We start from the raw sequence: 14,250 nt of genomic DNA, 5'->3' as shown, positions 1-14,250 counted from the left end.
CCCGAGCTCCTCCGGGCGTCCGTCTGAAGGCGGCCGGGAGACGGGGCCTCTCCACGCCTGGCAGCGCCCTTCCCTGCCGGGCGAAGATGCCGGGCACAGCCACACGCCCATCGCCTTCTGTACCCTGCTGCCCAGGCTGGGGCACCTGCTCACCCCTGGGGTGACACAGCCAGAAGCTGGCAGACCCCAGTGTCAGCAAGGGCTGCTCCCTTCCGCCCGGGCCCCTCTCTTCCTTATTTGAGCAATGGCTGTTGCTTCCCCGATGGCAACAGCCCAGCATGGACTCCGCACGATGCGGTTGACGCGTTCTTCTCGCCCCGGACTCACAGACTCGCCTTCTTGATCCCGTGTTTGCGGATCCCGGGGCTTGAACTCGGGGCTCCCACCCTGACCCTCACAGCCCGGCCCCCTTGGGAAGAGGCTTGGACCTCTCTGGGCCTCTGCCCTTTCCTGGGTCAGCGTTGGAGAAATCCCCGCCGGGGCAGCCGATGGCATGGTGGCTGCCACTGCCCACGTGAACCGGGGCGGTGCCAGCCAGTGTCCCCCGCTTCCCTCCCGGCCTGGCCCGGTGATCCTTGCACCCCCCCCCCACCCTCTGGCCATCCCCCTCTCCCCTCCCCCAGGCAGCTCAGCCTCACCTGCCCGCTTTTTTCCCACAAAGGAGCGGCACTGACCACTGGGATCGAGTGACCCGAGTGCAGGGGTGGGAGGGCCTGGGAGAGGAGCTGTGTAGCCCTCTTGTCTCCCTCTGGGGTGGGGTCTGGACCGACTGCTCCCCAGGGCACCCCTTTGTCCCAGCCCCTCTTCTGTCTGCAGCCCCAGGAGTCGGGCCTGTGGCTGCCGTCGGCCCCTTGGGCCCGGCCCAGGACGCAGATAAAGCCTCCTTTCAGAGCTGGACACGGGCCGCGGGGGGCTGGGGGACAGCCCGGGGGCCGCGGAGCCACCACACAAAGCCGCCTTGTTGGGAAGGCGCAGGGGGGAGCCGAGAGCCCCCTCTTTGGGAGAAGCTTCCCCTCGGGGCTCACCGGGGTGCGCACACGGGGACACGGGGGGGGGGTCGGGGGGGGGCCTGGGATCACGGGGGTGGGGGCTGTGACCCTGGATGCCGCTCCACTTGGCTTTTCTATCCCGAGGCACCTACGGTGTCCTGACCCCGCAGAGCCACCGAGTTCCCACGTCCCGATCGCCGCCCCGCCCTCCTCCTCTCCCCCCCCCCCCCCTCGTCTCCAGAGCCTCTGGCCTCGGAACACCTTTCTTTCTCTGCCTGGAACATCTGTCCGTGCTTGCCCCCCCCCCTCGGAGGCTCCTCAAACCCTCTGAAGGGGCCTCCACGAGACACCAATATCCCCCTCGGGGAGCTAAGCTTGTTTGGGTGGGGGTAGCTCTTGAACTCAGGGCCTGGGAACGCTCCCTTCGCGTTCTCCCTCAAGGCTAACACACGGCCATCGGAGCCACAGCTCCTCCTCTGGCTTTTATTGGTGGTTAATTGGATATACAATGGCATGGACGTGTGTGTGTGTGTGTGTGTGTGTGTGTGCGCGCGCGTGCTGGTACTGGGGCTTGAACTCAAGGCCTTGCACTTTTCCTTAGCTTTTTCCCTTCAAGCTAGCAGTCCACCATGGTCGCCACACCTGCATTTCCAGCACTTCGCTGCTTCACTGGGCCTGGGACTCTTGCCCAGTGCTAGAGAGTGCTGACTCTGGTCCTTGTCCACCCAGAGAAAGGGACCCTGAACCCCGACTTCTCTCTCCTCACCCCCACCCCCGGGAGGCTTCCTCCCTGTGGAGAAACATGGCTGACATCCGTCTTCATGATTCGGCCTGGTGGGTGGCGAGCCCCGGAGGAGCTCCTGGCCTGGGAGTGGGTGACAAGGACATAAATAAAGGATCACAAGCAGCTGGCGCGGGGGGGGGGGGGGGGGAGTGAACAGGATGGGGTCAGTGGGCCCAGATGGAGGGGGCCCCGTGTGTCAGGGCTCTGTCATGGTGTCTGAGCTGAATGCCCTGTGGGTCTCTGCGGATCCTGTCCAGTGGGGCGGGGGTGGGGGGGGGACACTGAGGTTAGAATCGGTGTCAGCCCATGCCTGCCCCCTCTCCAGGGTTGGAGGGTGGGGTGGGAGGGCATCCCTGGGCGTCCCCCCGGTTGAGGCTATCGATAGAACTTTCTGTTCATGACAGGGCTGTGGTCGGCCCCATTCCATAGACGAGGCCGGGGCTGAGTCCATGCGGGTGCTATGGCCGTGGCGGCCTCGGGCTGCCTGGGGCTCTGCACCGCGCTCTCCAAGGCCTGGGAAGCGATGACGGCTGTCCCCAGGAAGGCTGCTGGACGTGGCTTACAGTGGAGCATGGCCGGGGGGGGGGAATCCCGCCTGTGAGGTCACTCCTGCTTACACTGGCAGGTGCGTGGTCTGCCCGGGTTCTAGAACCGTGTACCGGGCTGCCTCTTTTGTGAAGGCCGTCGGCCTCCTCGCTGCAGGTCTGTGGCTCTGAAATGTCAGCAGACACCGGATTCACCCCGGGAGCCCGTGTCTGGGTCACGGACGCCGGCAAGCAAGATGCGGCCAGATGCAGCCCGTCTCCGGTTCAAAGCCTCGGCGCTCAGTCCCGAGGCCCTTTCCACCCCTTCAAACTCACTCAGAGCCCGTGAAGGCCTCGGAGCCATGGCCAAACCTCTGTGAGATTGGGGTCCCTTGAAGCAGCACGAAGGAAAGTTCTAGAGAGGTTTCTGAACAGGCAAGAGCTGCACAAACTATTTTGGTGTTTGTTTTTTTTAATGGCAGGACTGGGTCTTGAACTCAGGGCCCGGTCGCTGTTCTTTTGCTTTCTCACTCGAAGTTGGTGCTCTACCATTTGAGCCACAGCTCTACTTTTTTTTGGGGGGGGGGTGGTTAATTGGGTAGTAAGAACCTCAGGGATTTTCCTGCCTGGACTGGCTCTGACCCTCAGTCCTCAGATCTCAGCGTGTTGAGTCGCTAGGATTACAGGTGTGAGCCACCAGCTAGCACACCCCTCCCCCACACCCCAGAGCCGATTCTGGGGGGACACTGGCTGAGTGAAGTTCCAATCTGGCTGTGTCCACAGCCCCGGGCAAAGCATTGGCCTCAGTTTCTCCACCTGTGTTCAATGGAATCACCTCTGAAGCGTGGTGCCAGGGCAGCCGGGACGGACACCAGCACACGGCGGGGTTGCTGTGGCTTTAAAAGTGCCCGGAGCACCCCGGGGCCTCAGTGACAGTGGCGAGCCACGGCGTGAGCCTGCCGGCACGCGTGGGCCACCTGCCGAGCCCGCCACAGCTGGGGAGATTAGTCTCTTCCACTAGACAACACCCATTACCATGTTCCAATACCCATCACTTCCGCTAGGCCAGCTGCAGATGAGATATCGATTGTCTGACCCGGGCGAGCCCTTTCCCCAGCCCGGAAGGCCTGCGGAAGGATGGGCTCCCAGCCCGGCGCCGCGCCGCGCCCCGGTCAAGGCCGTGGGCCTCCTGCCCCGAGACCGCACGGAAGGTCAAGGTCCCGGTGGAATGGACAGGGGCCGCCCCAGGTGGCCGGGCTCGGGCTAGAACCCCGGGTAGGAGGACAGCCGAGGCCTGGGCTTCGCATGTGCCGTCATGGGCCCTTCGCAGGGAGCGCAGCAGGGGGGGCACATGAGACATGGCCGGCGCAGCGGCAGCCTCTGAGCTCCGGGAGGAGGGCCTGGCTGTGTCATGGGACGCAACGTTGCAATGGAGCCTAAGGTGGGGACGAGAGAGGATGCCCTGGGGTGGCCCGCGGAGGGGAAGGGGAGGGACACGCTGCCCTTGGCACCTTGCATCTCGGGCTCCTCCCCAGGCAGCGGGGACTGCCGGCAGCTCCCGACTCCAGCTGTGTCTCCCTGTGCATCTGGAGCCCCAGCCCAGGCTGAGAGAGCCCCCTGGACCTCAGACCTGGGGGTCAGCCCGTCACGAGGACGAGGACGAGGACGGAGACCATGCCTGCCTCCCCTTGGCCGTCACCCCAGCGGAGCCGGTGTGAGCCCCAGAATGTGTGCGCTATCTCAGGAGAAGAGCTTCCTCCATCCATTTCCTCACTCCTTCGTGGAAGCCCACAGCCCCGAACTCCATCAGGTAAGCGAGAGGACCCACCACCTGGCTGTAAGCCACTGCCGCCTTACTCTTTTTTTTTTTTGGCCAGTCCTGGGCCTTGGACTCAGGGCCTGAGCACTGTCCCTGGCTTCTTCCCGCTCAAGGCTAGCACTCCGCCACTTGAGCCACAGCGCCGCTTCTGGCCGTTTTTCTGTATATGTGGTGCTGGGGAATCGAACCTAGGGCCTCGTGTATCCGAGGCAGGCACTCTTGCCACTAGGCTATCTCCCCAGCCCCCACCTTACTCTTTTTGGTGGTACTTGAATTTGAACTCAGGACCTCACATTTGCTGAGCAGGCGCTCTACTACCCAGCCATGCCTCAGGACCTATTAGTGTGCTGGTTGTTTCTCTCTCTCTCATATATATATATATATATATATACATGCAATATATGTGTGATGCTGGGGCTGAGTCCAGGGCCTTGTATATGCTCAGCCTATGCTCTTCCACTGAGCCTTGCAAGCAATACATATCACAGCCAAACAGAGTGAAATGCTTCTTCTGTTGTAAGATTCTTGCATTGCCCTCCGTGTGGCATAATTTGAGCTGAAGGTAGACAGAGACGTATTTAGGTGTATTTTTTTTTTTTTTTTGCCAGTCCTGGGTGTTGGACTCAGGGCCTGAGCACTGTCCCTGGCTTCCTTTTGCTCAAGGCTAGCACTCTGCCACTTGAGCCACAGTGCCACTTCTGGCCGTTTTCTATATATGTGGTGCTGGGGAATCGAACCCAGGGCTTCATGTATACGAGGCAAACACTCTTGCCACTAGGCCATATCCCCAGCCCACAATGTTAAGTTTTTAAAAACCAGGATATAAAGTACTCACCATCAAGTATACATCCACATACTATAGAATATAAAATATTAGTGGTGGATGTGTGGTAATAGATACATTTAGCAAGTAAAGATCCTGGGTTCAAGCCCAGGGAGAGTAAATTAGTTAGGACCCAGCCTCTGGGATAGAGTCTTGGCCTAGCAGGCTGGAACCAGATGCAAAAGAGACATTGTTTCAGAACATCTTGTCTCTCTTTCTCCCTGGCCTTTTTAGGGTTCAATAACCTTCCTGTGACCTTGACCTTGGGAAGAGGGTTTGCAGAGGGACCTGATTGGGAATTAACTAATCAAAATGTTGTCAGCCCAGACCAATAAAGTGTTACCTTCCAAAACACCTGATTTTACTAGGGGTGACCAGTCAGGGCATAGTCCGGCATAGGAAAACATTCAAAGAAAGCAGTAGAAAAAGGAGTATGAGAAATGCAAGGAGTGTTTAGAACCGGTGGTTGAATGATGGCTACGCTGTTTCTGTAGGGCTTTCTTTCTCTCTCTGTTTTATTTATTTATTTTTTTGGCCAGTCCTGGGCCTTGGACTCAGGGCCTGAGCACTGTCCCTGGCTTCTTCCCGTTCAAGGCTAGCACTCTGCCACTTGAGCCACAGCGCCCCTTCTGGCCGTTTTCTGTATATGTGGTGCTGGGGAATCGAACCTAGGGCCTCGTGTATCCGAGGCAGGCACTCTTGCCACTAGGCTATATCCCCAGCCCCCTCTCTCTCTCTCTCTCTGTTTTTTAAGGTATAAATAAACACAAGATCTGGGGACCCCGCCAGGCTTGGCTCTGTTTCGCTGAGTGGCCTTGGGCAATTCTGTTTCTCTGCACTGCAGGACAGGTCAAAGGGCCTACCTCGCAGTGATGTTTGGAAGATTCCGCGAAGCCTGCCCTGTGCCGGTGGCTCACACCTGTAATCCTACCTACTCAGGAGGCTGAGGTGCAGAGCAGTGAGGTTCGAGACCAGCTGGGGCAGAAAAGTCAGTGAGACTCCCTCTCCAAAACAAGCAGCAAAACGCTGGATTGGAGGCACAGCTCAAGTGGTAGAGTGCCAGAGAAGCAAGTTCAAGGCCCAGTACTGAGAAGAAAAAAAAGAGTTTCACTGAGATAAGAAGTGTGTGGAGCCGAGGGCTAGCACAGACCGTGGGCTTTTGCGAGCAGAGAAACAGTGTTGTTGGGTGGTTTTTGTTGTTGTTGGGGGGCACTGGGAATGGTATCTAGGCTTCTGCACCCTAGATACCTGCTCCACCGCGCAGGGCTTTTGCTTCCATTTTGTTTTTGCTAACTCTGCCTGGGCAGGCAACACCCATCATGCCTGATTGGAGACAAACAAGGACTAGAGGCAAAACTTTCTGACAGAGGCAACGAGTAGCGCTGAGATCAGGTGTCAAGTTCAGAAGCCGGCCAGGCCCCGAGCAGTCAGTGATCGTCAGCCCAGGAAACATGCAGAAACTCCCTCACCACGCCGACCCCCCATCCTAGCCACACAGAGAGGCTGAGAGCCGAGGATCGCGGCTCAAAGCCCGCTGGGGAAGGGAAGACTCTCCAATAAACCACTCAGAAAAAGCCAGAAACGGCGCTGAGGCTGAAGTGGTAGTGCCCGAAGGAGGCTCAGGGGCAGTGCACGGGCCCTGAGCTCAAACCCCGGGACTGCCAAAAATAAATAAAAAGAAGAGGAATGACGTATCAGGATAGGAAAGGGGACTCTAAATCTGGTCCTCCACACTGTCTCCACCTCCTTCCCTCCTATCACTGTCATCCCAGGGTACCTACCTTGACTTCCCTTCCCTTGGTAGAGGCCCAATTCCTGGGGGTGAGGTTCTGATTGGCCTAGTTCAGGTCAGTATCCAGCTATCACCCAATCAGCTATGACCAAGTGGGTGGGGCTTCGCTACAAACATGGCCTAAGCCTTGATTTATGGACCGGCTATTTGGGAAACCAGGTATGTCACACCTTACAAAAGTTCCACTGAATTCCGCCTTAGCTTTTCTCAGCCCAGGTCCCTCTTAATGGAGATGCTTCTTCCTCCATCTTTTCTTTGCCAGTCCTGGGACTTGAACTCAGGGCCTGAGCACTGTCCCTGGCTTCTTTTTGCTCAAGGCTAGCACTCTGCCACTTGAGCCACAGCACCACTTCTGGCTTTTTCTATATGTGGTGCTGGGGAATGGAACCCAAGGCTTCATGTATACGAGGTGAGCACTCTACCACTAGGCCATATTCCCAGCCCCCTTCATCATTTTTTAATGCTGATATTGGGGTTTGAACCCAGGGCCCGGGCACTGACCCTTTAGCTTTTTTCACTCTACTATTTGAACCACAGCTCCACTTACAGCTTTTTTGGTGGTTAGCTGAAGACAAGTCTCATGGACTTCCCTACCTGGGCTGGCTTCGAGCCTTGATCCTCAGATCTCAGCCTCCTGACTAGCAGGGGTTACAGGTGTGAGCCAGGCCCCCTCCATAGTTTAGGCTGCTGTAGGCCACGGTTAGAATCACACAGCTGTGACTCAGTGTGTCTTGACCAGCATGGCTGCCCCATGGGGGGTGGGGGTGGGGGACTCTAAAGGAAATGATTTGGGTCCTCCATGCCCCAAAGCCTGTCATCACAACTCTGCCTTCCCCGGCACAGGCCCGCCACAGGCCTTCTATGGGTGACAGGATTCCAGGAGTCCCACGGTTTCCTGTTGGATAACCAGGTCCCCCCCACCCCCACCCCCACCCCCCGCAAAGGGTGGCCTTCAGAGCTCCTAGGAAACCAGAGGTTGGGCTCAGGAAAACATGATCACACTTGCGCTCACACACATCCACACACACCTAAACACACACACACACACACACACACCTCGGCAGCAATAAAGAAACAAAAGAGGAATCTATCTTCTTTTAATTGTCTTTTTTTTTCTCCCCAACAGCTCCCCAAGGCAGCTGCCCCCCCACCCTTCCCTGGGTGACCGGCTTCCTGCAAGCTGCAGGAACAAACGCCAGGCAAGAACAAGTCACAATTATGAATTATCACAACAATTAGCGCCTGTGCCAGGGAGGTGAGGGGCGAGGGGACTCCAGCTCTTCATTGTCAGGGTCTATTTGGGGCTGACCTTGCTCTGGAGGCGATGGTATTCCTTCAGCCTGTGTACACCGCGGGGGGAAAACAAAGGAAAATGTAAATTCACAATAACAACACGCTTACGGCTCAATTAATTCAGGCAAGGCCGGGGCGGAGGGCAGCTGTTGGCTCAGACGTGGGGTAAGTTGTCTTTTTCTTCTCACCCCGCTCCCATCCCGGCCCCTCCTGCCCTCCATCAGGGCAATGTAATTAATGTATCTGTGGGGGGAAAAAACCTTGTCATTGTTGGGGACAAAGCCTGTGACTGGCGAGGGGAGATGCGCAGATGCCATTATGAGCCCCGTGTAAGAGGGCAATATAATGGGGGGGGGGGAGGGGGCCAGAGGGGTCGCTCTGAGGCGGCCTGCCATAGGTCTGGAGACCTGAGGCGGGCCCAGACCCAAGGCAACTTGCCGGGGTGGGCGAAGATGGAGACCGTCACCACGCCTAACCCTCGGTGACGGGGAACCGGCACTGGACGGACTCGTGTCAACCTACTTCTCAGCTGTGCAACCCTGGGCAGGTCCCCCCACCCCTCTGGGCCTGTTTTCAGAGCCCAGAAGCGGTTGGTGGGAGGCGGCCCAGCATCTGGGCCATGTGTTCCATTCCCGTAGGCCCTTCTGGAACCTTCTCGCCCTCACCCACGGCTCTCGGAGCTCCTGAAGGGGGTCTACTGCAGAGACTGGGTTTGAACTGGTGGAGGGGGGTGGGTGTGTCTGAGTGACTTCTGGAAGCACCCATCATCCTGCGACCCACCCTCCGTGTGTGTGGAGGGGGATGGGGGGGGGGCGAGGAGGGGCGGGAGAGCCCCGGAGGCCTCACCTGAGGGAGTTGATGTTGATGAAGCCGGTGGCATCGATGGGCTCGTAATCGCCCTGCACGTTCATGCTGCGGGGAGGGGGGGCGGGCGCGTGAGCGGGGCGGGCCTCCCCCTCCCCTCCCGCCGCCGCCGCGGGGCCCAGGCCACCCTCGAGGACGGAAGGCCCCGGCGGCGCCCAGCAGAGCCAGCAGCTCACCCCAACCAGGTGGGCTCGTGGCCTGGCCAGCGCGGCCCGCCAAGCCACCCACACGGAAGCCTCTGGGCCAGCTCGGCCCCGGAGAGGAGGCAGGAGGGGCGGGCAGCCCGACCGACGGCAGGGCGGCGCCCCCCCCACCCCCCCACCCCCCCACCCCAGGCGGCCTCGGAGCCCCGGGCGGGCGTCCTGCCCTGGGTTCCATTCCTCAGCCCCCCCCCCCCCCCCGCACACAGGAAAAGCCAGGAGCGGCAGAGTGCTCGCCTTGCGCAAAAGCAGCTCAGGGACGGTGCCCAGGCCCCGAGTTCAAGACCCAGGACTGGCCGAACAGAACAAAACAAAAAACAAAAACACAAAAAAAAGCAGGCCAGCGGTGGCAGGCGCGGGGAAACAAGGGGTGACAAGAGTCACCAAGAGGGCGTGCGCATCGCCCAGCGCCCTGCGCCCAGCCCTGGCATCCGACCCCCTCATTGCCGTCTGGGGGCCTGGGGGCCCCGGCACCCCCGTGCTGTCCCCTCAGAGTCGGCCCTGTCCTCTCCCGCAGCCTCTAGGCTCCTCCTCGGCGACAAGGAGGTGACCTGCCTCCCGCAGAAGCCTGCAATCCCTGCTACTCGGGAGGCTGAGCCGGCCCAGCAGGAGTCTGAGACGCTTACTTCCAATCACCGGCCAAAACCACACATGGACTTGTGGCTCAAGCGGTAAAGCACTGGAAACAGCTAAGGGAGACAAGGACCAAGCCCCCGAGTTCATGTCTGAGTGCTGGCACCACAAAGAAAGGAAGGAAAGAAGGAAGGGAGGGAGGGAGGGGGGAGGGAGGGGAAGGGAAAAGACGGGAGGGAGGGAGCCATCTTTGGTGAGGTAAGTGAGGGGCTGCTGTACTCTGGGTACACTGTGGAGTCTGTTGTCTGCCCGCCCCCCTGGCCCTGACCTTCACACCTAGAGTGTGCCAGCCGCACCCTCCCCACCCACCTCCCTCCCTCCCTCCCTCCGCACTCTCCCGGCTGCAAGAGGAGCTGCCCGGTGGCCAGCATGCTCCCACAGAGAGAAGCCGGGGCTTGGGGCAGAAGCCCCTCCCTGTGCAAGCAGTAGAGGGGGTTGCACAGGATTAACCTGACACCCCCAAACTGTCCGGCAGGCTTGGGAAAGACCTAGGGAGGAGGCGGGGCTTCTACCCCGTCACCCCAGCTACTCAGGAGGCTGACCCTGATGATGGCAGCTCTGAGGCAGCCTGGGCAGAAAGGTCTGTGAAACTCTTCTCTCCAATGAACCAGCAAAAAGCCGGAAGTGGAGCTGTGGTTCAAGTGGTAGAGCGCCAGCCTTGAGCGAAAAAGCTAAGGGACAGCGCCCACCCAGGACTTGAGGAAAAACCTCAGTACACACACACACACACACACACACACACACACACACACACAAAATAAAAATCATTGCCCCGTTCTAAGAGGGGGTCCCATCAGAGACAGACTCGTTCCAGCAGGAGACACCCAGGAGGTGCTTCTTTCTAAAACCTCCTCTGTGTGTGTGTGTGTGTGTGTGTGTGTGTGTGTGTGTGTGTGTGTGTGTGTAGGGTGGGGGGGAGATGGAGAAGGAGTTTACAATGATTTTTTTCCCCCCACCTCCCCTGACGGTCTCCCGAAAACCTCTGTGCTTTTATTTTTGTTCATTGGAGTGGCTCTGACCTGCTCTATAATTACGTTACTTTCTACCCACTGTGCCGCGGCATTTCCAGGCCCACTACCTCTCGCGGCTCTCCTCGCTGGTCCCCGTGAGCCTGTCAGTCAAGGGCTTTCAAGTCAGCGATGTAGAAATCAAAAAGAAAAGGGAAATGGTTGGGGACACAGTGAGAATAAATGCTTCTGCTTTTTTTCCTCTCTCTTTTTTTCTCCCCTTTCCCTTTTTACTTTATTCATTTAATCTCCCCAAGTGAGACCTTGAGACTTAATGAAGGGTTGGACAGATTATTAGAGGCTGTTGATTTTGAGGGGGAGGAAAGAAAGTGCAAGAGAGAGAAAGAGAGAAGATAATTTGACATTTACCCCGACTGATCTAAACTGATTCGGTTATATTTATGGCTTATAAAGTGTTTAGAAAGATTGAAGTCGGGGAGGCGGGGGGGTGGGGGGGGAACGACGAGAAACTCAACATGGCAAAGAGAAGGAAAAGGGGGGAAAAATAATATTGACTGCCAAACAAAACTCGTTCTTCAATTGCCACGGGCCTCCGGGAGGGGAGAGCCGGCTGGAGCTGGGGTCTCCCCCCAGAGGGGGGTGCCTGGCTTCGTGGGGGGCTGCGGCCAGGGTGTGTGGTGGTCCCTCGTCCCCGGCTCCTGGCTTGGGTCACTGTCCCTGAGGGGCTCAGCTCCGTGAGCGACACCCCTGTGACCGGGCGTGTGGCCCTGCTCTGTCTCCACCGCCCTTCCAGGCCATCTCCAAGAAAACCCACCTGCGAGCTAGCCAAACCCAAAGGCATGGTGTTCCCCCAAAACATCCTCTCAGGGCTGGGGTGCCGGCTCCGGGGCGGAGGGTCTGCTGGAAACCTGCCTGCCTCTCCTGAGCCGCATGGGGTGTCCGCCGACCCCAGCGGCTACCGTGCAGACCCGTCCTCGCCGCGCCCTTCCCTGAGATCCCCGCGGCTCCTCCGGGCCCTGCGGTGCCGACAGTGTCCGGCTCTTCCGGACTCGGCAGGACCCCCTGCCCCCTCCACTCGCTTAACTCCTGCTGTGGTTTAAATGGCAAGGGACTGATGTCCCCCAAACCCCCAAATACTACGTAGTCAGAGTACCCAATCCTTCCTCCCAGCACGCGGCTACCTTTTCTAATTCTTTTTATTTTTTTACCAATCCTGAGGCTTGAACTCAGGGCCTGAGCACCGTCCCTGGCTTCTCTTTGCTCAAGGCTAGCACTCTGCCACTTGAGCCACAGCGCCCCTTCTGGCCATTTTCTATATATGTGGTGCTGGGGAATCGAACCCAGGGCTTCACACATGCTAGGCAAGCGCTCTTGCCACTAGGCCATATTCCCAGCCCCCCCCACCCCACTTTTTTTTGGTGCCAGTCCTACGGCTCAAACTCATGGACTGGGCGCTGTCCCTTAGCTTTTTTGCTCAAGGCTGATGCTCTACCACTTGAGCCACAGCTCCACTTCCCACTTTTTGGTGATTAATTTTATGATGATGATGATGGTCACGGAGCTCGAACTACACGTTCTAGGCGCTTTCCCGAGTGCTTTTGCACTTGGGGCTAGCGCTCTACCACTTTGAGCCACAGCTCCACTCCTGGTTTTCTGGTGGTTCATGGGGGATCAAAGTCTCACGGCCTTTCCTGCCTGGGCTGGTTTCGAACCACGATCCTCAGCTCTTAGCCTCCTGAGTCGTGAGGATTATTACCAGCCCCCGGGGTACCTTTTCTTCGCCCATCTTCTGGACCCCTCTCTCCCAGCGGGGATCAGGAGGAAATGCGTGTTTCCATCAGAGGGGCCGGGGGCAGCCCGGGGTGGGGCCCTACCTCACCAGCTCCTCGTTGTAGAGAGACAGTGGGGACTCGCGGCCCAGGATGTACACCTGGCCCTTGAAGACAGACACCTGCACCTTCCCCTCCACGCGCTCCTGGGACTTGGCAATGCAGTGGCGCACAAATTCACACTCGGGACTGTGCCAGAAACCTGCGGGGAGGAAGCGAGAGGTCACGGGGGGGACGACCTGACGTCTGCCGGAGCACGGGAGGCTGGAGCGGGGAAGGGGCACCCCGGGGCTTGGCCGGCGCAGCCTCGAGCTGGGGTCCGCTCTGACCTCACTGGAGAAGGCCGATCACAGCCAGGACTCGAGAGAAGACACGGGGCGGTGATTGCTCTAACCTCTCTGTGCCTCCCCCCCCCATCCCCGCCCATCTGCTGAGTAGGTAGGACCCAGGAGCACTGAATGTGGAGCCCCTACCACCAAGCGAGCACGGACTGACATCCTGGCCAGCCCTGGAAAATCACTGACCTGGTATCTGCATACTAATATTTCAAGTGGACATAAGATATCGACCTGCACGAGCCCGGCTTTTTGTTCCTCCTCCTCCTCCTCCCCGCCCTCCACAGCCCAGGTTCTGGCTCAGGTTCTGTCCTGAGGAGGGGAGGGAGCAATCCCCCCCCATCCTTTCCCTTCAGGCCGGGAGCCCAGTCCAGCCGGCCGGCCCGGGCAGGTGGCCGCGGCCAGGCGGGGGGAGGGCCGCCCAGGCGTAGGGTTTCTGTGAAACGGAGCCGGGAAGGTGAGCCCACCTGGGCAGCTGCGGGCCAGATGGTACCTGATCCCCAGGCCCGATAAAGGGCTGTGGCCATTGTTGGAGGCCCAGGCCCTGTGTGTGCGCGCGCGCGCGCGTGTGTGTGTGTGCGCGTGTGCGTGCCCGCGCGCTTGTGCAGACCAGCTGAAGTTGCCCGTGGGAAAGGGCCGGCTCCTGTGGCTTGCGGTGGGGGGGGGGGGGGGGGAGAGCCAAGCAGGGAGAGCGCCGCTTTCAACCTCACCCCCCAGTGTCTGGCTCACATGACCACTCCGTCCTGACACCCTGGTGACTCTGTTTCCCCATTTCCCCGAATGAACACAAAGCTCTGAACCTTTTTGCTTTCAGCCTGGACAGCATGGCCCGTGGCCAGCGCTCACGGGGACTCTGGGACAGACCCAGAGGGGGAAAGAACCCGTCGAAAACCACACAGCAAGACCACTGCCAATCCCAGCCAGGGGCCTTTCCCACACACCCTTGCACCCTGCTGAGGGGGGACACTGCGGTTTCTCAGGGTCTCTACCTGCCCTCCTCCCTCAGTCCTGGGCTGGGATAATTACCCCATTTAAGTTCTCAGAGTAGAAGACACCAGAGCCTGGGCTGGAGGTGGGGAAGGCAGAGGGTCGTGGAGGTCATGGTGGGGCCCCCCGGCCTGGCTTTATCTCCCTGTCACCCACAGGGGTCCTGGACTCAAGTTTCCAGCGGGGGTGGGGGTGGGGAGAGGGGGCAGGGGCTGGAGTCTGTGTCTGTGCTGGTGGGGGAGGGAGGGGCCGGGGCCGAACAGCTGAGCCCTCCCCCCCACCTCTTCTCATTGGAATAATTCTGTGCAGGTTGTATATGATGCCCAGGTTACTGCTGAAGACACCGAAAGGAGGGGAGCTGTGTCCCCCTAAACGGAGGGTCCTGCCAGGCTGAGCCTGCAAACGCGGCT

The 14,250-nt window shown here is 59.3% G+C and overlaps 1 protein-coding gene across 4 annotated transcripts in view; it reads right to left on the bottom strand.

Annotated features, from left to right (window-relative positions):
• Positions 1 to 7,851: 7,851 nt before the first annotated feature.
• The window catches only part of Ass1 (argininosuccinate synthase 1), a 38,627-nt gene continuing 32,228 nt past the window's right edge, over positions 7,852 to 14,250 (bottom strand). For all 4 annotated transcript variants that reach the window (XM_048345008.1, XM_048345016.1, XM_048345025.1 and 1 more), the window contains 3 exons: positions 12,564 to 12,720; positions 8,871 to 8,936; positions 7,852 to 8,071 (listed from right to left, as the gene is read on the bottom strand). In XM_048345008.1, the coding sequence (XP_048200965.1) occupies positions 8,026 to 8,071; positions 8,871 to 8,936; positions 12,564 to 12,720 (269 nt within the window). In that variant the 3' untranslated portion in view covers positions 7,852 to 8,025. The remainder of the gene's footprint in view (positions 8,072 to 8,870; positions 8,937 to 12,563; positions 12,721 to 14,250) is intronic.

This window comes from Perognathus longimembris, chromosome 1 (genome assembly GCF_023159225.1).
Source record: "Perognathus longimembris pacificus isolate PPM17 chromosome 1, ASM2315922v1, whole genome shotgun sequence".
Lineage (NCBI taxonomy): Eukaryota > Metazoa > Chordata > Mammalia > Rodentia > Heteromyidae > Perognathus > Perognathus longimembris.
This window is presented reverse-complemented; position numbering and strand designations above follow the sequence as displayed.